The sequence below is a fragment of the Salmo trutta genome, chromosome 4 (assembly GCF_901001165.1).
Source record: "Salmo trutta chromosome 4, fSalTru1.1, whole genome shotgun sequence".
NCBI classification, from domain to species: Eukaryota; Metazoa; Chordata; class Actinopteri; order Salmoniformes; family Salmonidae; genus Salmo; species Salmo trutta.
In genome coordinates, this window is record NC_042960.1 from 17,256,296 (window position 1) to 17,281,206 (window position 24,911).

Sequence of the window (24,911 nt, forward strand, 5' to 3'; positions counted from 1 at the left end):
ACTAGGGTTTCTAGGTATTATATTTCTATGTTGGTGTGTGTGTATGGTTCCCAATAAGAGGCAGCTGATAATCGTTACCTCTAACTGGGGATCATACTTAGTGTGTCCTTTTTCCCCACATGCGATGTGGGATATTGTTTTGTGAGAGTGCGTATGTGCGCTACGTGTTTCACGATTGTTATATTTTGTTGTTTTGGAAGGTTCACTATCATTAAAATGTGTAACTCTACTCACGCTGCGCATTGGTCCAATTATTCATACAACGGTCGTGACACTCTTAACTGATGTGGTTCTAACCCTCTCTTTAACTGATGTCATTTTGACCTACTCTTTAACTGATGTGGTTCTAACTCTCTCTTTAATTCTTTAATTCTTAGTCATGTATTTCTGTCACACAATATGGGAATAGGTTTACAGACATACATAATAAAGCCCAGATCAGTCCTACATCTGTGTACTTACCAAGCTCCATTTTAGAAGGAATTGTACTACAAAGGGCCTTGCAGCCAACCCATGGCTTCTTCAACAAGTCTGTATCTTTTGCTTTGTGGCATTGGGCAGTCACTGTTACAGTTTAAAAATGATTACATGTAGATTTTATGTCACTGATCTATAAACAACAGTCAATAGTATCAAAGTGGAATTTTGTTTGTAGAAAATGTTCTACATTATTAAACATTTAAAGCTGTGGAATCAATAAGTATATAATCCCTTTTTATATGGAAAGCCTAAATAAGTTTAGGAGTAAAAATTTGCTTTACAAATCACATAATAAATCTCATCGACTGTGATAATAGTGGTTAACATGATTATTGAATGACTACACCATCTCTTTACCCCACACATACAATTATCTATAAGGTCCTTCAATCAAGTAGTGGATTTCAAGCACAGATTCAACCACAAAGACCAGAGAGTTTTGTAATGCCTCGCAAAGAAGGGCACCAATTGGCCTCCCGAGCGGTACTGCGGTCTAATGCACTAAATCTCAATGCTGTGGCGCCACAAGAGCCCTGGGTTTGATCCCAGGCTGTGTCACAGCCGGCCATGACCGGGAGATCCATGGGGCGACACACAATTGGCCCAGCATCGTGTGGGTTAGGGGAGGTTTTGGCCAGCCAGGATTTTCTTTTATCATGATACTCTAGTGACTACTAGTAGTGGACCAGGTGCCTTCGAGCTGACTTGTCGCCAGTTGGACAGTGTTTCCTCTAACATATTGGTGCGGCTGCGAGTGGTGTGACAAGCAAGTGGTGTGACAAGAAGCAGTGCGGCCTGGCAGGATTGTATTTCGGAGGACTCTCAACCTTTGCCTCTCCCGAGTCTGTAGTGGAGTTGCAGCGATGATACAAGATCGTTAGTACCAATTGGATATCACAAAGAAGGGACCGATTGATAGATGTGTGAATATAAAAAATATCCCTTTGAGCATGATGAAGTTATTAATTAGGCTTTGGATTGTGTATCAATAAACCCAGTCACTACAAAGACACAGGCATCCTTTCTTACCTAGTTACTGTAGATTAATTAAGGAAACTGCTCAGGGATTTCACCATGAGGCCAATGGGGATTTTAATAAATATGAAACTATTTGTGAGAAGATGTAATGTGATGTTAGCCTTCTAAATTAGAGAATTGTCTTTCATATGAAGTCTTAACCAAGTCAGTGGCCACGCCCACGTAAGCGCAGACATTACGACAAAAGGAGGGAACACCCCTTTTCCCCCAAGTGCATAAAACCCACTCGTGACAAAATGTACAAATAGTCAAGAAAACGCAGGGACGGGAGTCCCCACGTTGAAATGGCAACTACTCTACAGTCCAGACCAAGCAGGTGGACGGTGTTGAACCGGACGTCCCGAATGGTTAGGAAATCTACAAAACTAAAGACTACAGATTCACAGTCTGCAGCTGAATATGTAATATAGTCTAGGAAACTCGAACGAACACGAGAGGAGAACATTTCACAATCAAATGGTACTCTGAAATGTTTGTTTAGTTTAGTTTATTAATTCGACCATTTTAAAAAACAAGCACACATAAAACTTAAAAGCCATACATGCACATGAATAAAATCATCGAGGATAACACACAAGTCTGGGACTTATTTCCATTGTGGTCCTCTTGAGACAAAATGGCTAGACAAGATCGAACACAGTTTGGCAGTGAAATAATAAAACAAAAACATAAAAGAAGAACATCTATCTCATCATTCCAGTTACATCATAGGGGTTATTCATATGGGCACAGAAGACATCAAACATATTTTTAAAGCAGTCCAGAGAGGACGTTGTTTTTATAGGCAGAGGCAACTCATTCCATTCTGAGGCTCCAGTATACAAGAAAGTACCTTTCCCAGCATTACTCCTGAACGTGTATAAGCCCACATCAGCAACACCTGATCTGGTGCTGTGATTGTGTGCATCCCTAACACGAGGAAAGTAATCACTTAGATATCTGGGCGCAGGACCATAAATACTCCTGTAAACCAAACCTAGTCTAATCTGGGACACCCTAGCCTCAACAGGCAGCCAGTTTAGTTCCTGAAAGCAGCTCCTGCCTATGTGAGTACATGGACTCACCTTCAGTACTACCCTGATCAACTTATTCTGGGCTATCTGGAGCTTCCCCTTCATAAGTTTAGATAAGCCCCCAAACCAGGAAGTACTAGCATAGTCAAAATGGCATTGAATGAGGGCAGTAGCTAGCACTTTCATGGAGTCCTTATCAAGCAGCTTGGACTTTCTAGCCAAAAACTTAGTCCTGGCATTAACCTTCCCTAGCACCTTATTGGCAATGCTCACACCTCCCAAGCTTCCATCAAGGATACATCCCAAGTAGCTAACAGAGGTTTTAGTAGTCAGCACCTCACCCCCTAACTCCACTCTGATTTCAGACGACCTACACAATTTAGGTCTGGATTCAAAAATAATTGCTTCAGTTTTCCCTAAGTGCAGAGATAGCTTATTATCTCCAAGCCATTTGCTAATGTTGGTAAGCTCTGTGCTAAGTATGCTCTCCAACATAGTTTTACTTTTGTGAGACACCAGAAGTGTAGAGTCATCCGCATAAAGAAAAGGACAGCAAGAACAAGCATCTATCATATCATTAATATAGAATAAAAACAGCAGAGGCCCAAGAACGCTCCCCTGCGGAACGCCACAACTCATTGGTTTTGCCTGAGACAGTGAACCATTAACCTCTACTACTTGCTCCCTTCCTGATAAATATGACTTTGCCCAGCCTAGAGGGATACTGCTTAACCCCAGTGCCTCCAGTTTGAAGATTAGGAGACAGTGGTTAACTGTATCAAAGGCCTTCTCTAGGTCAAGCAGTACCATTACCCACAGATTTCCCTCATCAATCTCTTTCCTGATGAAGTCAGTCAAGTAAAGTAGACATGAATCAGTGGAGTATGTTTTTCTAAAACCCGACTGAAAATCATACATTAGACCCTGTTTGTTAACATATTCATACATTTTCTCATGTACAATTCTCTCCAGGATCTTTGATGTTACACAGAGGATAGATACAGGCCTATAATTCCCAGGGTCAGACTTTATCCCCTTCTTATACAGAGGTATAACCTTAGCTTGTTTCATGTCCCTGGGAAAGGTGCCTTGTTCAAGAGAGAGATTAACAATATGCGTAATACAAGGGCCAATTTGATCAGCAGAATCTATTAGAAACCTTGCAGGGATATTATCCAGGCCTGTGGCTTTGGAGCATTTAAGCTCTGCCAGCATACTGACTATTTTGGCTGTTGCTACCTTTGCAAAAGAAAAAGAGTTTGGCTGAACCCCTAACTGTACATATTCTTGACTTGGTTGCTTCCATACAAACCAGAACTGGTGGGCAGCTTGCTAACCAGCTTGCTGGCAACAGAAGTAAAAAAAGAGTTGAATTCATTGGCAACCTCTGCTTTTTCATATACCATCTCCCCTTTGATGTTCAGTCCAATACTGTTTAGTTTGTTTTGGGTAGTACTACTACAGCCTAGTTCCTTAAATGATTTCCAAAGCTTTTTAGGGTCATTTATGTTTTTAATTATTTTCTCAGCAAAGTAACCCCTTTTAGCTTCATCCATCCTGCTCTGTGCTTCATTTCTGTGACGTTTATATAGGACAAAATCATGCTGCTTTTGAGAGTTCTTACATTTCTTAAAGGCCTTATTCCTTGCTTGGATAGATTCTAGAATCTCATGATTAAACCATGGGCTAGATCTCTGCTTTACCCTGACCCGTCTAATAGGAGCACCACATTCACCACATCAAGGAATCTACATTTAAAGGCTTCCCAGGCACTGTCTACCCCTACACTATCTAGCACAGGTGACCAGTCAATTTTACACCCTTCCTCCCTAAACTTTTCTACACGGTATTTTTTGAGTCCTCTGATTCTAACGGTTTTGTGACACTTAAATATATCTTTAAAAATCCTCCTTGTGTAAAATGCAATAAAATGATCACTGATTCCATAGACTATTACTCCACTCTGCGATATTTTAGATTTATCAGACACCAATATTAAGTCAATCGTACTTTGCACTGTTTCACATATCCTGGTGGGATCGTTTATAATTTGGGTCAGAGCAAGTGATCTAGAAAAGTGCATAAATACATTGTGGGTTGGGCTATTCTTTTTGCAGACATCAGTATTAATATCCCCTAACAAAATTATTTCCTTCAACAGCGAATCATTACAGTTTGACAAAAAATTTCAAGACCTTCATAGAATGCATTCTGCTTGGGCGGCCTATAACACACCCCCAACAAAATCGGCTTGGTTTTGGGAAGGCAGATATCTAGCCAGACAATCTCCAGATCAGCGTTTAAATCCGATCTTACGTTAAAAGCAATGTCTGATCTTACAAACGCACATATTCCCCCACTGTTCCGATTCCGATCCTTCCTGACAACAGAGTAATTACCTATCTTAATTTCTGAGTCACAAACAGATGAATCCAACCATGTCTCAGTAAAACATTAGACACCCACCTCTGATTTACAAACCAACAGGCGTATCTCATCGATCTTCGATAGTAGGCTTCGGACGTTTAAGTGCACAAAATGTAAGCCCTTCTTCCCAAAGGTCTCATTGAATTCCTGATCCACTTGTAACTCGCCTCCCACTGCGCTGCCATCTTCCCACTGCCCTGCCTCCGGTGGCCTCTCTGTCGCCATGGAGCACCCCTCCCCAGGTGCCACTCCATCGTCCTCACCACTGCGTCCCCCGTCACTTGCCTCTGGTTGCCTCCGCTCCGCTGTGAACCCCCCCTCCTCGGTGCACTCTCCACCCTCGATAAGTCATCTGGTCCCACTCCACCTTCAATGCTCACACACCCCGCGGGTACAGCACACCGACAGCAACGGTAAGCTTCATTGACCCCATGCCCAAAGCTAGAATCGCTGCATTTTAGATGAATCCACTGCGCGCATTCCAAACATACCAAAGCTTTGCTGTTACTCTTTATCCAACGTTCGCAAGAGGAGCATGGGTGCATAGGCCGTTTGATGGGGTTCGTGATAAAGTGAGGTCCTGGGCATTGATGGATATCACCCGATAAGAGACGGCATAGAGTTATTATAAGATCTCCACCATTTATTTGCGATTTCAGACTCGATTTCGATGATCGTTTTGGTTTGTGCCAAGGTATGAAAGTTTGGTATATAACATTCCTTCCAAATCCGAAGTGCTGGATGCCATCAAAAGTGTTTGCATGACTGAGAAGTTTCTGAGAATTTAGTATTCTTTCATCTAAATAGCACATGCAAACAAACACATAAAGTAAAAGTGCAGCCACCATGCCGAACTTGCTGGTTGCCATCTTGTTTAAATTTTGACTCCATTTTGAAATATCCATTCTGGAGAACATTTCCCTATCGAACGACCATTGATACGTCTGACGTATGAATTATAACAGAGCAACTATGAAAGACGTTGATCTCTGGTGAACACAGCCAGAGAATTTCTGTCGACCGACTCTCCAGCGGACGGACCGGAGATTTCAACAAAGACACAACAAGACATACAGGCGTAAATACACTGCTCAAAAAAATAAAGGGAACACTAAAATAACACATCCTAGATCTGAATGAATGAAATAATCTTATTAAATACTTTTTTCTTTACATAGTTGAATGTGCTGACAACAAAATCACACAAAAATAATCAATGGAAATCCAATTTATCAACCCATGGAGGTCTGGGTTTGGAGTCACACTCAAAATTAAAGTGGAAAACCACACTACAGGCTGATCCAACTTTGATGTAATGTCCTTAAAACAAGTAAAAATTAGGCTCAGTAGTGTGTGTGGCCTCCACGTGCCTGCATTTACATTTACATTTACGTCATTTAGCAGAAGCTCTTATCCAGAGCAACTTACAAATTGGTGCATTCACCTTATGATATCCAGTGGAACAACCACTTTACAATAGTACATCTATATATATATTTTTTTGGGGGGGGGGGTTAGAAGGATTACTATATCCTATCCCAGGTATGACCTCCCTACAACGCCTGGGCATGCTCCTGATGAAGTGGCGGATGGTCTCCTGAGGGATCTCCTCCCAGACCTGGACTAAAGCATCCGCCAACTCCTGGACAGTCTGTGGTGCAACGTGGCGTTGGTGGATGGAGCGAGACATGATGTCCCAGATGTGCTCAATTGGATTCAGGTCTGGGGAACGGGCGGGCCAGTCCATAGCATCAATGCCTTCCTCTTGCAGGAACTGCTGACACACTCCAGCCACATGAGGTCTAGCATTGTCTTGCATTAGGAGGAACCCAGGGCCAACCGCACCAGCATATGGTCTCACAAAGGGTCTGAGGATCTCATCTCGGTACCTAATGGCAGTCAGGCTACCTCTGGCGAGCACATGGAGGGCTGTGCGGCCCCCCAAAGAAATGCCACCCCACACCATGACTGACCCACCACCAAACCGGTCATGCTGGAGGATGTTGCAGGCAGCAGAACGTTCTCCACGGTGTCTCCAGGCTCTGTCACGTCTGTCACATGTGCTCAGTGTGAACCTGCTTTTGTCTGTGAAGAGCACAGGGCGCCAGTGGCGAATTTGCCAATCTTGGTGTTCTCTGGCAAATGCCAAACGTCCTGCACAGTGTTGGGCTATAAGCACAACCCCCACCTGTGGACGTCGGGCCCTCATACCACCCTCATGAAGTCTGTTTCTGACCGTTTGAGCAGACACATGCACATTTGTGGCCTGCTGGAGGTCATTTTGCAGGGCTCTGGCAGTGCTCCTCCTGCTTCTCCTTGCACAAAGGTGGAGGTAGCGGTCCTGCTGCTGGGTTGTTGCCCTCCTACGGCCTCCTCCACGTCTCCTGATGTACTGGCCTGTCTCCTGGTAGCGTCTCCATGCTCTGGACACTACGCTGACAGACACAGCAAACCTTCTTGCCACAGCTCGCATTGAAGTGCCATCCTGGATGAGCTGCACTATCTGAGCCACTTGTGTGGGTTGTAGACTCCGTCTCATGCTACCATTAGAGTGAAAGCACCGCCAGCATTCAAAAGTGACCAAAACATCAGCCAGGAAGCATAGGAACTGAGAAGTGGTCTGTGGTCACCACCTGCAGAACCACTCCTTTATTTGGGGTGTCTTGCTAATTGCCTATAATTTCCACCTGTTGTCTATTCCATTTGCACAACAGCATGTGAAATGTATTGTCAATCAGTGTTGCTTCCTAAGTGGACAGTTTGATTTCACAGAAGTGTGATTGACTTGGAGTTACATTGTGTTGTTTAAGTGTTCCCTTTATTTTTTGAGCAGTATATATATATTGCAATTCTTTTCAAATGAGCGGCTGTTCATGTGAAAAGTATTATCATTTCAATGAGCCTAGTTATCAACTGTGTGTAGTGGGTCCCATTATGTCTTTCCCACTCTTCATCTGTCCCCACCCCTTTCCATGGTCTACCAAGCCATCATATCGGTTTAGTCCACTAGGGACCCTTCATTGCATTGTGTTTGTAACCAATAAGCAAGACGTCAGTGTCCGCGACATGGCTGGTTTTCCTTTTGTAGTTCGTTATTGTCTGTAGACCCTGCCACATACGTCTTTTGTCTGAGCCGTTGAATTGCAAAAACACTTTGTCGCTATACTGACGTTTTGACTGTTTGATTGCCTTGTGGAGGGAATGACTACTCTGTTTGTATTCTTCCACATTCCGAGTCATCTTGCCATGTTTAAATGCGGTTGTTCGTGCTTTCTGTTTTGCGCGAATGCTGCCATCTGTCCACGGTCTCTGGTTAGGGTAGGTTTTAAAAGTCACAGTGGGTACAACATTCCTATACACTTCCTGATAAACTCAGTTACCGTTTCAGTGAAATCGTCCATATTATTCTCGGAAGCTACCCGGAACATATCCCAGTCCGCGTGATCAAAACAGTCTTGAAGCGTGGATTCTGATTGGTCAGACCAGCGTTGAACAGTCCTTAGCACGGGTACTAACAGTTTGAGTTTCTGCCTAATAGGAAGGGAGCAGCAAAATGGAGTTGTGGTTAGATTTGCCGAAAGGAGGGCCTTGTATGCATCCCGGAAGTTGGAGTAACAGTGGGCTAGTGTTTTAGCAGCACGAGTACTTCAGTCGATGTGCTGCTAGAATTTAGGCAGCCTTTTTCTCAAATTTGCTTTGTTCAAATCTCCAGCTAAAATAAATGCAGCCTCATATGGTTTCCGGTTTGCATAAAGTCCAGTGAAGTTCCTTGAGGGCCATTGTGGTATCGGCTTGAGGGGGGATATACATTTGATTGTGAGGTATTCTAGGTCGGGGGAACAAAAGGACTTGAGTTCCTGTATGTTATCACAAATACATCATATGTTGTTAATCATGAAACATACATCCCCATCATTCTTCTTCCCAGAGAGGATTTTATTACAGTCGGTGCGATGAACCGATAATGCAGATGGCTGGACCGACATCTGACAGTATATCCCGAGAGAGTCATGTTTCCGTGGAACAGAGTATGTTACAATCCCGGATGTCTCTCTGGAAAGAAACCCTTGCCCTGATCTCGTCAACTTTGTTATCCAGGGACTGAACATTAGCGAATATTATACTCGGGAGAGGTGTGTGATGTGTGCGCCTCCTAAGTTGGACTAGAAGAACTCTTCGAGTACCCCTTTCTTACCAGCGTTGTTTAGTGTGAGCCTCTGGAATCAGTTCAATTACCCTCGGTGGTGAAAACAAAGGATCTGCTTGGGGAAAGTCGTATTGCTGGTTGCAATGCTGGTAGTGCTGGTGAGTTACCGTCACCCTGTTATCTAATAGTGCTTCCAAGCTGTATTTAATAACACATAACATTTTCTGGTCTAACAATGTAAGAAAAAAATACATAAACGAAACACTGCAAAGTTTCCAAAGAACTAGAAGCGAGGCAGCCCTCTCTTTCGGCGCCATCTAGTGTTTTGAGTGTGTGAGAATAAGTAAAGTGATGTGTTGGTGAATTGTCTTACGTGTGACCACAATGGAGGATGAATTGATAGGTAAGGTCAGGCCAGGCGTGTTGGAGGTAATGGCAGTTTGTAAAGTTTGTGCTACCAGGCTATTGTTAGGCACTGAGCTGATGTTGTTGAATATCAACTTAGACTCCACCACAATTGACCCTGACCTGAAAATAATATGAGAAAAAGGTTAAGATCTTTTGCAAGCGTTACTTCAGTAACAACCCACTCCCAAGGCATACTAATAACAATACACATAGACATTTTATTTTTCTCCATCATCCACACTGTTCAAAGTCATTTAGATGATAATTATGTACCCACCAGAAACTATTGACAACAGTTCGAATGAATATGGCTCCAAATTGAGTCTTGAAGAAATTATCCAGCTGAAAAAAATGGACACCGAATAATACGTTTTATTATATTAACAATTAAACAATGTAAGGATAGTATCAAGATGGCATATGATGAATTAAAACGAAGATGATCATGATTATGATCTTGTGAAGCTCTTTTCAGAACAACTAACGACACTATCAATGGTAAAATTAAATCAAATTAGTTACCTGGGTAGCCACTTGATTTGCCAATTTCAGGAACTCTGGTGAACTGCTGTTGATCAGAGAGCTATTGAAGGTCAATGTTAGGCTGAACTGCAGTGACAATTGAAGTGTGGTCGGTGGAGCATCTGTTGCTGAGGTTAACTTTGTAGCTGTTGTGTTGACTACTGGGGTACTTGGAGGAGCTGCTGCATTGACTACTGGACTTGTTGGAGAAACTGTTGCACTGACTGCTGTGGTAGTTGGAGATGCTGTTGCACTGACTACTCGGGTAGTTGGAGTAGCTGTTGCATTGACTGCTGGGGTGGTTGGAGGAGATGTTGCATTTACTACTGGAGTAGTTGGAGAATCTGTTGTGTTGACTACTGGGGTAATTGAAAGAGCTGTTGTGATGACTACTGGGGTAGTTGAAAGAGCTGTTGTGTTGACTGCTTGGGTAGATGAATGAGCTGTTGTACTGAAAACTGGGGTAGTTGGAGGAGCAGTTGTGTTGGCTAATATGGTCATTGAAGGAGATGTTGAACTGACTACTGGGGTAGCTGGAGGAGCTGTTGTGTTGACTACTGGTGTAGGTGGAGGAGCTGTTGTGTTGACTGCTGGCGTAGTTGGAAGAGCTGTTGTGTTGACTACTGGAGTAGTTGAATGAGCTGTTGTGTTGACTACTGGGGTAGTTGAACGAGCTGTAGTGTTGACTACTGGGGTAGTTGAACGAGCTGTTGTGTTGACTGCTTGGGTAGTTGAACGAGCTGTTGTGTTGACTACTGGAGTAGTTGAATGAGCTGTTGTGTTGACTACAGGAGTAGTTTGAGGAGCTGTTGTGTTGACTACTGGGGTAGTTGAACGAGCTGTAGTGTTGACTGCTTGGGTAGTTGAACGAGCTGTTGTGTTGACTACTGGAGTAGTTGAATGAGCTGTTGTGTTGACTACAGGAGTAGTTTGAGGAGCTGTTGTGTAGACTACTGGGGTAGCTGGAGGAGCTGTTGTGTTGGCTACTGGGGTAGTTGAACGAGCTGTAGTGTTGACTACTGGGGTAGTTGAACGAGCTGTTGTGTTGCCTACTGGGGTAGTTGAACGAGTTGTTGTGTTGACTACTGGGGTAGTTGAACGAGCTGTTGTGTTGGCTACAGGGGTTGTTGGAGGAGCTGTTGTGTTGACTACTGGGGTAGTTGAACGAGCTGTTGTGTTGACTACTGGGGTAGTTGAACGAGCTGTTGTGTTGGCTACAGGGGTTGTTGGAGGAGCTGTTGTGTTGACTACTGGACTAGTTGATCGAGCTGTTGCGTTGACTGCTGGGGTAGTTGAACGAGCTGTTGTGTTCACTACTGGAGTAGTTGAATGAGCTGTTGTGTTGACTACAGGAGTAGTTTGAGGAGCTGTTGTGTTGGCTACTGGAGTAGTTGAACGAGCTGTTGTGTTGCCTACTGGGGTAGTTGAACGAGCTGTTGTGTTGGTGATAAAATAATTTGATATCTTGATGATAATAATCAATAATCAATACGCCTTGACTAATGCCCAAGGTTTGTAAGACAATGGGTTAAATAATTAGGCAAGGACTCAGCTTTCTGCAAAAGGTTTCTGTAGCTTTATTCAGAGAACGTTCTGAGGTCAGGATACCAAAACAGTCATTATATAGTTTCTTGCTTACTTACGCACATGCATTTACACACAAACTGTTGGTGAACTGCATCCCCTTTTGACTTCCCACACTGTTTATCACTATCCAGCTCAGCCTGTTCCTTTCCCTCAAGGTTAGAAACCCCTGGAAGTTTTTACTCCTTTTACCATCTGTCCTCTGTTCCCATGGGCACACTAAATACTCACACACATTTCTTTCCCTCTACAGCCTCTACTAGATTTTCTGGGACTAATCGGACTAATCAATCACTACATTGATCCTTACATTGATTATTCATTAACCATGCTGTATGACTAATAATTCATCATGGTTTATTGATTCATTTACCTTTATTAGATAATTATCTTATCAATTCCACCCTTAAATGATTAAATAATTCACCATGATGATCAAACGCTATATGGGAACACTACTAATCACATGCTATATGTAACACAATTAATCACATGCTATATGTAAACACAATTAATCACAAGCTATAAGTAAACACAATTGTGATACAAGACTTTAACAAAACCAATACATGAATATTCCTCCTATAGTCATCAATGACTGTCCTAGGCCTATTTCCAATTATGACACTTCGATTCAGGATTTTCATCATAATTTTCATTAAAGGTACAGTCAATCTAAACGTTGAAAATTGTTTCATCAAACATTGGCATCTCATGATTAAAAGAAACGGAGCCATCTTCCTGGCCTGGAGGCCCGCTTTCATCCTCCCACTGATCGGTGCTTGGAATCGGTCCATATCTCACCATCTGCTGCGTCATCGATCTCTCGAGAGTCCTGGTGATTAAACCTCTCACACATGGGACGAGACAACATCCACACAACATAAACACACTCATACAGGTGAAAGCAGCCCATAATACAGTTCTTACAACACTTTTCCATTTCCCAAACATGGGCTGTGTTATCAGGAATGTACGTGCAGCAATGAACCTAATCATTCTACCTACACCGCCCTCTTCTGCCAATAACATATCGCGAGTCAGTCTATTTTACCCGGCCATGAGGGAGATGCGGGTTAATTGGTCAGAGAACCTCTTTACTGCATCCCCGGTTTCATTCATGAATCTCTGTTGATTATAAAAGGTGTCATTAATCCAATCCACATTTTTATTTATTGTCAACCACCAAAATAATGTAGTGTTAAAGCCTTCACATATTAGATTCATAGCTTTGTATTCATCTGGAACTTCCCTGAAGATGCCAATAGCATCCATCTAGACAAAGCTACTCCCATCCTGGTCAAAACTCCTCCTGTGCCTACTTTAGCCTCCTATAACTAGCCTCTGATGACTAACTTGAACTGGTTGGACCTATAACCCCACCCTTTGTGGTAATTTGTCGTATGCGTCCTTTGCTGGTACTAGCCCACCCTACATCAGTTATAGGTGCTGGGTTAGCTGGAGGAGCTGTTGTGTTAACAATATTTGTTGTTGGAAAAGCTGTGGTTGTTGTGGGAGCAACTGTGGTTCTTGTGGGAGCAGCTGTGGTTGTTATGCGAACAGCTGTGGTTGTTGTGGGAGAAATTGTGGTTGTTGTGGGAGCAGCTGTGGTTGTTTTGGGAGCAGCTGTGGCTGTTGTGGGAGAAGCAGTGGTTGTTGTTGGAGCAGATGTGGTTGTTGTTGGAGCAGCTGTTGTTGTTGTTGGAGCAGCTGTGGTTGTTGTTGGAACATCTGGGGTTGTTGTAGGAGCAGCTGTGGTTGTTGTGGGAAAAGCTGTGGTTGTTGTGGTAGCAACCGTGGTTGTTGTGGGAGCAGCTGTGGTTGTTGTGGGAGAAGCTGTGGTTGTTATGGGAGAAGCAGTGGTTGTTGTTGGAGCCAATGTCGTTGTTGTGGGTGCAGATGTGGTTGTTGTGGGTGCATCTGTGGTTTTTGTGGGAGAAGCTGTGGTTGTTGTTGGAGCAGCTGTAGTTGTTTATGGAACATCTGTGGTTGTTGTGGGAACAGCTGTGGTTGTTGTGGGAGAAGCAGTGGTTGTTGTTGAAGCCAATGTTGTTGTTGTGGCTGCAGATGTGGATGTTGTTGGAGCCACTGTGGTGGTTGTGGGAGCATCTTTGGTTGTTGTGGGAGCAGCTGTGGTTGTTGTGGGTGGATCTGTGGTTGTTGTTGGAGCAGCTGTTGTTGTTGTGGGAGAAGCTGTGGTTGTTGTGGGAGCAACCATGGTTGTTGTGGGAGCAACCGTGGTTGTTGTGGGAGCATCTGTGGTTGTTGTGGGAGCATCTGTGGTTGTTGTGGGTTTAGATGTGGTTGTTGTTGGATCATCTGGGGTTGTTGTTGGAGCAGCTGTGGTTGTTGTTGGAACATCTGTGATTGTTGTGGGAGCAGCTGTGGTTGTTGTGGGTGCATCAGTGGTTGTTGTGGGAGATCCTGTGGTTGTTGTCGGAGCAGCTGTGGTTGTTGTGGGAGAAGCTGTGTTTCTTGTTGCAGCAGCTGTGGTTGTTGTTGGAACATCTGGGGTTGTTGTCGGAGCAGCTGTGGTTGTTGTGGGAAAAGCTGTGGTTGTTGTGGTAGCAACCGTGGTTGTTGTGGGAACAGCTGTGGTTGTTGTGGGAGAAGCTGTGGTTGTTATGGGAGAAGCAGTGGTTGTTGTTGGAGCCAATGTCGTTGTTGTGGGTGCAGATGTGGTTGTTGTTGGAGCTTCTGTAGTGGTTGTGGGAGCATCTTTGGTTGTTGTGGGAGCAGCTGTGGTTGTTGTTGGAGCAGCTGTAGTTGTTTATGGAACATCTGTGGTTGTTGTGGGAACAGCTGTGGTTGTTGTGGGAGAAGCAGTGGTTGTTGTTGAAGCCAATGTTGTTTTTGTGGCTGCAGATGTGGATGTTGTTGGAGCCACTGTGGTGGTTGTGGGAGCATCTTCGGTTGTTGTGGGAGCAGCTGTGGTTGTTGTGGGTGGATCTGTGGTTGTTGTTGGAGCAGCTGTGGTTGTTGTGGGAGAAGCTGGGTTGTTGTGGGAGCAACCGTGGTTGTTGTGGGAGCATCTGTGGTTGTTGTGGGTGCAGATGTGGTTGTTGTGGGTGCATCTGTGGTTGTTGTGGGAGATTATGTGGTTGTTGTGGGAGAAGCAGTGGTTGTTGTTGGAGCCACTGTAGTTGTTGTGGTTGCAGATGTGGTTGTTGTTTGAGCCACTGTCGTTGTCGATGGAACGTCTGAGGTTGTTGTCGGAGCAGCTGTGGATTATGTGGGAGCATCTTTGGTTGTTGTGGGAGCAGCTGTGGTTGTTGTGGGTGCATCTGTGGTTGTTGTTGGAGCAGCAGTGGTTGTTGTGGGAGCAGCTGTGGTTGTTTTGGGTGCATCTGTGGTTGTTGTGGGAGATTCTGTGGTTGTTGTCGGAGCAGCTGTGGTTGTTGTTGGAGCCAATGTTGTTGTTGTGGCTGCAGATGTGGTTGTTGTTGGAGCCACTGTGGTGGATGTGGGAGCATCTTCGGTTGTTGTGGGAGCAGCTGTGGTTGTTGTGGGTGGATCTGTGGTTGTTGTGGGAGCAGCTGTGGTTGTTGTGGGAGAAGCTGTGTTTGTTGTGGGAGAAGCAGTGGTTGTTGTTGGAGCCACTGTAGTTGTTGTGGTTGCAGACGTTGTTGTTGGTGGAGCCACTGTGGTTGTTGATGGAATGTCTGAGGTTGATGTCGGAGCAGCTGTGGTTGTTGTTGGAACATCTGTGGTTGTTGTTGGAGCAGCTGGGGTTGTTGTGGGTGCATCTGTGGTTGTTGTGGGAGATTCTTTGGTTGATGTCGGAGCAGCTGTGGTTGTTGTGGGAGAAGCTGTGGTTGTTGTTGGATCATCTGTGGTTGTTGTGGGAGTAGATGTGGTTGTTGTGGGTGCATATGTGGTTGTTGTGGGAGATTCTGTGGTTGTTGTGGGAGAAGCAGTGGTTGTTGTTGGAGCCACTGTAGTTGTTGTGGTTGCAGACGTGGTTGTTGTTGGAGCCACTGTGGTTGTTGATGGAATGTCTGAGGTTGTTGTCGGAGCAGCTGTGGTTGTTTTTGGAACATCTGTGGTTGTTGTTGGAGCAGCTGGGGTTGTTGTGGGTGCATCTGTGGTTGTTGTGGGAGATTCTTTGGTTGATGTCTGAGCAGCTGTGGTTGTTGTGGGAGAAGCTGTGGTTGTTGTTGGAACATCTGTGGTTGTTGTGGGAGCAGCTGTGGTTGTTGTTGGTGCATCTGTGGTTGTTGTTGAAGCCACTGCGGTTGTTGTTGGAGCCAATGTTGTTGTTGTGGCTGCAGATGTGGTTGTTGTTGGAGCCACTGTGGTGGATTTGGGAGCATCTTCGGTTGTTGTGGGAGCAGCTGCGGTTGTTGTCCGTGCATCTGTGGTTGTTGTTTGAGCAGCTTTGGTTGTTGTGAGAGCAGCTGTGGTTGTGTGGGTGCATCTGTGGTTGTTGTGGGAGAAGCTGTGGTTGTTGTCGGAGCAGCTGTGGTTGTTGTGGGAGAAGCTGTGGTTGTTGTTGGAACATCTGTGGTTGTTGTGGGAGCAGCTGTGGTTGTTGTGGGTGCATCTGTGGTTGTTGTTGGAGCCACTGTGGTTGTTGTTGGAGCAAATGTTGTTGTTGTGGCTGCAGATGTGGATGTTGTTGGAGCCACTGTGGTGGTTGTGGGAGCATCTTCGGTTGTTGTGGGAGCAGCTGTGGTTGTTTTGGGTGCATCTGTGGTTGTTGTGGGTGCATCTGTGGTTGTTGTGGGAGATTCTGTGGTTGTTATCGGAGCAGCTGTGGTTGTTGTGGGAGAAGCTGTGTTTGTTGTGGGAGAAGCAGTGGTTGTTGTTGGAGCCACTGTTGTTGTTGTGTTTGCAGATGTGGTTGATGTTGGAGCCACTGTGGTTGTTGATGGAACGTCTGAGGTTGTTGTCGAAGCAGCTGTGTTTGTTGTTGGAACATCTGTGGTTGTTGTTGGAGCAGCTGGGGTTGTTATGGGAGCAGCTGTGGTTGTTGTGGGTGCATCTGTGGTTGTTGTGGGAGATTCTGTGGTTGTTGTCGGAGCAGCTTTGGTTGTTGTGGGAGAAGCTGTGGTTGTTGTTTGAACATCTGTGGTTGTTGTGGGAGCATCTGTGGTTGTTGTGGGTGCAGATGTGGTTGTTGTTGGATCATCTGGGGTTGGTGTTGGAGCAACTGTGGTTGTTGTTGGAACATCTGTGGTTGTTGTGGGAGATTCTGTGGTTGTTGTCGGAGCAGCTGTGGTTGTTGTGGGAGAAGCTGTGTTTGTTGTGGGAGAAGCTGTGTTTGTTGTTTGAGCCACTGTGGTTGTTGATGGAACGTCTGAGGTTGTTGTCGGAGCAGCTGTGGTTGTTGTGGGAGCATCTTTGGTTGTTGTGGGAGCAGCTGTGGTTGTTGTGGGTGCATCTGTGGTTGTTGTGGGTACATCTGTGGTTATTGTGGGAGAAGATGTGGTTTTTGTTGGAGCAGCTGTAGTTGTTTATTGAACATCTGTGGTTGTTGTGGGAACAGCTGCGGTTGTTGTGGGAGAAGCAGTGATTGTTGTTGAAGCCAATGTTGTTGTTGTGGCTGCAGATGTGGATGTTGTTGGAGCCACTGTGGTGGTTGTGGGAGCATCTTCGGTTGTTGTAGGAGCATCTTCGGTTGTTGTGGAAGAAGCTGTGGTTGTTGTGGGAGCAACCGTGGTTGTTGTGGGTGCAGATGTGGTTGTTGTTGGATCATCTGGGGTTGTTGTTGGAGCAGCTGTGGTTGTTGTTGGAACATCTGTGGTTGTTGTGGGAGCAGCTGTGGTTGTTGTGGGTGCATCTGTGGTTGTTGTGGGAGATTCTGTGGTTGTTGTCGGAGCAGCTGTGGTTGTTGTGGGAGAAGCTGTGTTTGTTGTGGGAGAAGCAGTGGTTGTTGTTGGAGCCACTGTAGTTGTTGTTGTTGCAGATGTGGTTGTTGTTGGAGCCACTGTGGTTGTTGATGGAACGTCTGAGGTTGTTGTCGGAGCAGCTGTGGTTGTTGTTGGAACATCTGTGGTTGTTGTGGGAGCAGCTGTGGTTGTTGTGGGTGCATCTGTGGTTGTTGTGGGTGCATCTGTGGTTGTTGTGGGAGATTCTGTGGTTGTTGTCGGAGCAGCTGTGGTTGTTGTGGGAGAAGCTGTGTTTGTTGTGGGAGAAGCAGTGGTTGTTGTTGGAGCCACTGTAGTTGTTGTTGTTGCAGATGTGGTTGTTGTTGGAGCCACTGTGGTTGTTGATGGAACGTCTGAGGTTGTTGTCGGAGTAGCTGCGGTTGTTGTTGGAAAATCTGTTGTTGTTGTTGGAGTAGCTGGGGTTGTTGTGGGTGCATCTGTTGTTGTTGTCGGAGCATCTGTGGTTGTTGTTGAAGCCACTGTGGTTGTTTTTGGAGCCAATGTTGTTGTTGTGGCTGCAGATGTGGTTGTTGTTGGAGCCACTGTGGTGGATGTGGGAGCATCTTCGGTTGTTGTGGGAGAAGCTGTGGTTGTTGTGGGTGCATCTGTGGTTGTTGTTGGAGCAGCTGTGGTTGTTGTGGGAGCAGCTGTGGTTGTTGTGGGTGCATCTGTGGTTGTTGTGGGAGAATCTGTGGTTGTTGTCGGAGCAGCTGTGGTTGTTGTGGGAGCAGCTGTGGTTGTTGTGGGTGCATCTGTGGTTGTTGTTGGAGCCACTGTGGTGGATGTGGGAGCATCTTCGGTTGTTGTGGGAGCAGCTGTGGTTGTTGTGGGTTGATCTGTGGTTGTTGTTGGTGCAGCTGTGGTTGTTGTGGGAGAAGCTGTGGTTGTTGTGGGAGCAACCGTGGTTGTTGTGGGAGCAGCTGTGGTTGTTGTGGGTGCAATTGTGGTTGTTGTTGGAGCAGCTGTGGTTGTTGTTGGAACATCTGTGGTCGTTGTGGGAGCAGCTGTGGTTGTTGTGGGTGCATCTGTGGTTGTTGTGGGTGCATCTGTGGTTGTTGTGGGAGACTCTGTGGTTGTTGTCGGAGCAGCTGTGTTTGTTGAGGGAGAAGCAGTTGTTGTTGTTGGTGCCACTGTAGTTGTTGTTGTTGCAGATGTGGTTGTTGTTGGAGCCACTGTGGTTGTTGATGGAACGTCTGATGTTGTTGTCGGAGCAGCTGTGGTTGTTGTTGGAACATCTGTGGTTGTTGTTGGAGCAGCTGTGGTTGTTGTTGGAACATCTGTGGTTGTTGTGGGAGCAGCTGTGGTTGTTGTGGTTGCATCTGTGGTTGTTGTGGGAGATTCTGTGGTTGTTGTCGGAGCAGCTGTGGTTGTTGTGGGAGCATCTGTGGTTGTTGTGGGTGCAGATGTGGTTGTTGTTGGATCATCTGGGGTTGTTGTTGGAGCAGCTGTGGTTGTTGTTGGAACATCTGTGGTTGTTGTGGGAGCAGCTGTGGTTGTTGTGGGTGCATCTGTGGTTGTTGTGGGAGATTCTGTGGTTGTTGTCGGAGCATCTGTGGTTGTTGTTGAAGCCACTGTGGTTGTTGTTGGAGCCAATGTTGTTGTTGTGGCTGCAGATGTGGTTGTTGTTGGAGCCACTGTGGTGGATGTGGGAGCGTCTTCGGTTGTTGTGGGAGCAGCTGTGGTTGTTGTGGGTGCATCTGTGGTTGTTGTTGGAGCAGCTGTGGTTGTTGTGGGAGAAGCTGTGGTTGTTGTGGGTGCATCTGTGGTTGTTGTGGGAGATTCTGTGGTTGTTGTCGGAGCAGCTGTGGTTGTTGTGGGAGAAGCTGTGGTTGTTGTTGGAACATCTGTGGTTGTTGTGGGAGCAGCTGTGGTTGTTGTGGGTGCATCTGTGGTTGTTGTTGGAGCCACTGTGGTGGATGTGGGAGCATCTTCGGTTGTTGTGGGAGCAGCTGTGGTTGTTGTGGGTTGATCTGTGGTTGTTGTTGGTGCAGCTGTGGTTGTTGTGGGAGAAGCTGTGGTTGTTGTGGGAGATTCTGTGCTTGTTGTTGGAGCAGCTGTAGTTGTTGTTGTTGCAGATGTGGTTGTTGTTGGAGCCACTGTGGTTGTTGATGGAACATCTGAGGTTGTTGTCGGATCAGCTGTGGTTGTTGTTGGAACATCTGTGGTTGTTGTTGGAGCAGCTGTGGTTGTTGTTGGAACATCTGTGGTTGTTGTGGGAGCAGCTGTGGTTGTTGTGGGTGCATCTGTGGTTGTTGTGGGAGATTCTGTGGTTGTTGTCGGAGCAGCTGTGGTTGTTGTGGGAGAAGCTGTGTTTGTTGTGGGAGAAGCAGTTGTTGTTGTTGGAGCCACTGTAGTTGTTGTGGTTGCAGATGTGGTTGTTGTTGGAGCCACTGTGGTTGTTGATGGAACGTCTGAGGTTGTTGTCGGAGCAGCTGTGGTTGTTGCTGGAACATCTGTGGTTGTTGTTGGAGCAGCTGTGGTTGTTGTTGGAACATCTGTGGTTGTTGTGGGAGCAGCTGTGGTTGTTGTTGGAACATCTGTGGTTGTTGTGGGAGCAGCTGTGGTTGTTGTGGGTGCATCTGTGGTTGTTGTGGGAGATTCTGTGGTTGTTGTCGGAGCATCTGTGGTTGTTGTTGAAGCCACTGTGGTTGTTGTTGGAGCCAATGTTGTTGTTGTGGCTGCAGATGTGGTTGTTGTTGGAGCCACTGTGGTGGATGTGGGAGCGTCTTTGGTTGTTGTGGGAGCAGCTGTGGTTGTTGTGGGTGCATCTGTGGTTGTTGTTGGAGCAGCTGTGGTTGTTGTGGGAGAAGCTGTGGTTGTTGTGGGTGCATCTGTGGTTGTTGTGGGAGATTCTGTGGTTGTTGTCGGAGCAGCTGTGGTTGTTGTGGGAGAAGCTGTGGTTGTTGTTGGAACATCTGTGGTTGTTGTGGGAGCAGCTGTGGTTGTTGTGGGTGCATCTGTGGTTGTTGTTGGAGCCACTGTGGTGGATGTGGGAGCATCTTCGGTTGTTGTGGGAGCAGCTGTGGTTGTTGTGGGTTGATCTGTGGTTGTTGTTGGTGCAGCTGTGGTTGTTGTGGGAGAAGCTGTGGTTGTTGTGGGAGATTCTGTGCTTGTTGTTGGAGCCACTGTAGTTGTTGTTGTTGCAGATGTGGTTGTTGTTGGAGCCACTGTGGTTGTTGATGGAACATCTGAGGTTGTTGTCGGATCAGCTGTGGTTGTTGTTGGATCATCTGTGGTTGTTGTTGGAGCAGCTGTGGTTGTTGTTGGAACATCTGTGGTTGTTGTGGGAGCAGCTGTGGTTGTTGTGGGTGCATCTGTGGTTGTTGTGGGAGATTCTGTGGTTGTTGTCGGAGCAGCTGTGGTTGTTGTGGGAGAAGCTGTGTTTGTTGTGGGAGAAGCAGTTGTTGTTGTTGGAGCCACTGTAGTTGTTGTGGTTGCAGATGTGGTTGTTGTTGGAGCCACTGTGGTTGTTGATGGAACGTCTGAGGTTGTTGTCGGAGCAGCTGTGGTTGTTGCTGGAACATCTGTGGTTGTTGTTGGAGCAGCTGTGGTTGTTGTTGGAACATCTGTGGTTGTTGTGGGAGCAGCTGTGGTTGTTGTTGGAACATCTGTGGTTGTTGTGGGAGCAGCTGTGGTTGTTGTGGGTGCATCTGTGGTTGTTGTGGGAGATTCTGTGGTTGTTGTCGGAGCATCTGTGGTTGTTGTTGAAGCCACTCTGGTTGTTGTTGGAGCCAATGTTGTTGTTGTGGCTGCAGATGTGGTTGTTGTTGGAGCCACTGTGGTGGATATGGGAGCGTCTTCGGTTGTTGTGGGAGCAGCTGTGGTTGTTGTGGGTGCATCTGTGGTTGTTGTTGGAGCAGCTGTGGTTGTTGTGGGAGAAGCTGTGGTTGTTGTGGGTGCATCTGTGGTTGTTGTGGGAGATTCTGTGGTTGTTGTCGGAGCAGCTGTGGTTGTTGTGGGAGAAGCTGTGGTTGTTGTTGGAACATCTGTGGTTGTTGTGGGAGCAGCTGTGGTTGTTGTGGGTGCATCTGTGGTTGTTGTTGGAGCCACTGTGGTGGATGTGGGAGCATCTTCGGTTGTTGTGGGAGCAGCTGTGGTTGTTGTGGGTTGATCTGTGGTTGTTGTTGGTGCAGATGTGGTTGTTGTGGGAGAAGCTGTGGTTGTTGTGGGAGATTCTGTGCTTGTTGTTGGAGCCACTGTAGTTGTTGTTGTTGCAGATGTGGTTGTTGTTGGAGCCACTGTGGTTGTTGATGGAACATCTGAGGTTGTTGTCGGAGCAGCTGTGGTTGTTGTTGGAACATCTGTGGTTGTTGTTGGAGCAGCTGTGGTTGTTGTTGGAACATCTGTGGTTGTTGTGGGTGCATCTGTGGTTGTTGTGGGAGATTCTGTGGTTGTTGTCGGAGCAGCTGTGGTTGTTGTGGGAGAAGCTGTGTTTGTTGTGGAAGAAGCAGTTGTTGTTGTTGGAGCCACTGTAGTTGTTGTGGTTGCAGATGTGGTTGTTGTTGGAGCCACTGTGGTTGTTGATGGAACGTCTGAGGTTGTTGTCGGAGCAGCTGTGGTTGTTGTTGGAACATCTGTGGTTGTTGTTGGAGCAGCTGTGGTTGTTGTTGGAACATCTGTGGTTGTTGTGGGAGCAGCTGTGCTTGTTGTGGGTGCATCTGTGGTTGTTGTGGGAGATTCTGTGGTTGTTGTCGGAGCAGCTGTGGTTGTTGTGGGAGCATCTGTGGTTGTTGTGGGTGCAGATGTGGTTGTTGTTGGATCATCTGGGGTTGTTGTTGGAACATCTGTGGTTGTTGTGGGAGCAGCTGTGGTTGTTGTGGGTGCATCTGTGGTTGTTGTGGGAGATTCTGTGGTTGTTGTCGGAGCAGCTGTGGTTGTTGTGGGAGAAGCTGTGTTTGTTGTGGGAGAAGCAGTGCTTGTTGTTGGAGCCACTGTAGTTGTTGTGGTTGCAGATGTTGTTGTTGTTGGAGCCACTGTGGTTGTTGATGGAACGTCTGAGGTTGTTGTCGGAGCAGCTGTGGTTGTTGTTGGAACATCTGTGGTTGTTGTTGGAGCAGCTGTGGTTGTTGTTGGAACATCTGTGGTTGTTGTGGGAGCAGCTGTGGTTGTTTTGGGTGCATCTGTTGTTGTGGGAGATTCTGTGGTTGTTGTCGGAGCAGCTGTGGTTGTTGTGGGAAAAGCTGTGTTTGTTGTGGGAGAAGCAGTGGTTGTTGTTGGAGCCACTGTATTTGTTGTGGTTGCAGATGTGGTTGCTGTTGGAGCAGCTGTGGTTGTTGTTGGAACACTTGTGGTTGTTGTTGGAGCAGCTGGGGTTGTTGTGGGTGCATCTGTGGTTGTTGTGGGAGATTCTGTGGTTGTTGTCGGAGCAGCTGTGGTTGTTGTGGGAGCAGCTGTGGTTGTTGTGGGTGCATCTGTGGTTGTTGTGGGAGATTCTGTGGTTGTTGTCGGAGCAGCTGTGGTTGTTGTGGGAGAAGCTGTGGTTGTTGTTGGAACATCTGTGGTTGTAGTGGGAGCAGCTGTGGTTGTTGTGGGTGCATCTGTGGTTGTTGTTGGAGCCACTGTGGTTGTTGTTGGAGCCAATGTTGTTGTTGTGGATGTAGATGTGGTTGTTGTTGGAGCCACTGTGGTGGATGTGGGAGCATCTTCGGTTGTTGTAGGAGCAGCTGTGGTTGTTGTGGGTGGATCTGTGGTTTGTTTTGGAGCAGCTGTGGTTGTTGTGGGAGAAGCTGTGGTTGTTGTGGGAGCAGCTGTGGTTGTTGTGGGTGCAATTGTGGTTGTTGTTGGAGCAGTTGTGGTTGTTGTTGGAGCAGCTGTGGTTGTTGTTGGAACATCTGTGGTTGTTATGGGAGCAGCTGTGGTTGTTGTGGGTTCATCTGTGGTTGTTGTGGGTGCATCTGTGGTTGTTGTGGGAGAAGCAGTGCTTGTTGTTGGAGCCACTGTAGTTCTTGTGGTTGCAGATGTGGTTGTTGTTGGAGCAGCTGTGGTTGTTGTTGGAACATCTGTGGTTGTTGTGGGAGCAGCTATGGTTGTTGTGGGTGCATCTGTTGTTGTGGGAGATTCTGTGGTTGTTGTCGGAACAGCTGTGGTTGTTGTGGGAGAAGCTGTGTTTGTTGTGGGAGCCACTGTAGTTGTTGTGGTTGCAGATGTGGTTGTTGTTGGAGCAGCTGTGGTTGTTGTTGGAACATCTGTGGTTGTTGTTGGAGCCACTGTAGTTGTTGTGGTTGCAGATGTGGTTGTTGTTGGAGCAGCTGTGGTTGTTGTTGGAACATCTGTGGTTGTTGTGGGTGCATCTGTGGTTGTTGTGGGAGATTCTGTGGTTGTTGTCGGAGCAGCTGTGGTTGTTGTGGGAGAAGCTGTGTTTGTTGTGGGAGAAGCAGTTGTTGTTGGTGGAGCCACTGTTATTGTTGTTGGAGCCACTGTAGTTGTTGTGGTTGCAGATGTAGTTGTTGTTGGAGCCACTGTGGTTGTTGATGGAACATCTGTGGTTGTTGTGGGAGCAGCTGTGGTTGTTGTTGGAACATCTGTGGTTGTTGTGGGAGCAGCTGTGGTTGTTGTGGGTGCATCTGTGGTTGTTGTGGGAGATTCTGTGGTTGTTGTCGGAGCAGCTGTTGTTGTTGTTGGAGAAGCTGTGTTTGTTGTGGGAGAAGCAGTGGTTGTTGTTGGAGCCACTGTAGTTGTTGTGGTTGCAGATGTGGTTGTTGTTGGAGCCACAGTGGTTTTTGATGGAACATCTGAGGTTGTTGTCGTAGCAGCTGTGGTTGTTGTTGGAACATCTGTGGTTGTTGTTGGAGCAGCTGGGGTTGTTGTGGGTGCATCTGTGGTTGTTGTGGGAGATTCTGTGGTTGTTGTCGGAGCAGTTGTGGTTGTTTTGGGAGAAGCTGTTGTTGTTGTTGGAACATCTGTGGTTGTTGTGGGAGCAGCTGTGGTTGTTGTGGGTGCATCTGTGGTTGTTGTTGGAGCCACTGTGGTTGTTGTTGGAGCCAATGTTGTTGTTGTGGCTGCAGATGTGGTTGTTGTTGGAGCCACTGTGGTGGATGTGGGAGCATCTTCGGTTGTTGTGGGAGCAGCTGTGGTTGTTGTGGGTGCATCTGTGGTTGTTGTTGGAGCAGCTGTGGTTGTTGTGGGAGCAGCTGTGGTTGTTGTGGGGGCATCTGTGGTTGTTGTGGGAGATTCTGTGGTTGTTGTCGGAGCAGCTGTGGTTGTTGTGGGAGAAGCTGTGGTTGTTGTTGGAGCCACTGTGGTTGTTGTTGGAGCCAATGTTGTTGTTGTGGCTGCAGATGTTGTTGTTGTTGGAGCTACTGTGGGGGATGTGGGAGCATCTTCGGTTGTTGTGGGAGCAGCTGTGGTTGTTGTGGGTGGATCTGTGGTTGTTGTTGGAGCAGCTGTGGTTGTTGTTGGAGCAGCTGTGGTTGTTGTGGGTGC

At 46.6% G+C, this 24,911-nt stretch overlaps 1 protein-coding gene across 1 annotated transcript; it reads right to left on the minus strand.

Moving 5' to 3' along the window:
- Positions 1–10,096: 10,096 nt before the first annotated feature.
- On the minus strand, positions 10,097–24,808 carry LOC115191609 (mucin-5AC-like). The gene is made up of 6 exons (XM_029749396.1): positions 24,789–24,808; positions 24,516–24,556; positions 23,524–24,415; positions 21,960–22,042; positions 20,398–21,058; positions 10,097–10,691 (listed from the first exon to the last, which is right to left on the minus strand). Exons 1-6 carry the CDS (start codon positions 24,806–24,808, stop codon positions 10,097–10,099), a joined length of 2,292 nt encoding a protein of 763 aa, XP_029605256.1.
- Between the last annotated feature and the right edge of the window lie 103 nt (positions 24,809–24,911).

Bases quoted from the DNA above. Each gene is read 5' to 3' on its own strand.
- LOC115191609 (XM_029749396.1), bottom strand. From the start codon at position 24,808: ATGCTCCCACATCCCCCACA. The intron at 24,557-24,788 runs GTAGCTCCAACA...CAACAACCACAG, and splicing joins ATGCTCCCACATCCCCCACA to CTGCTCCCACAACAACCGAA. The intron at 10,692-20,397 runs AACAACAACCAC...CAACTACCCCAG, and splicing joins ACAACAACCACAGATGTTCC to TAGTCAACACAACAGCTCAT.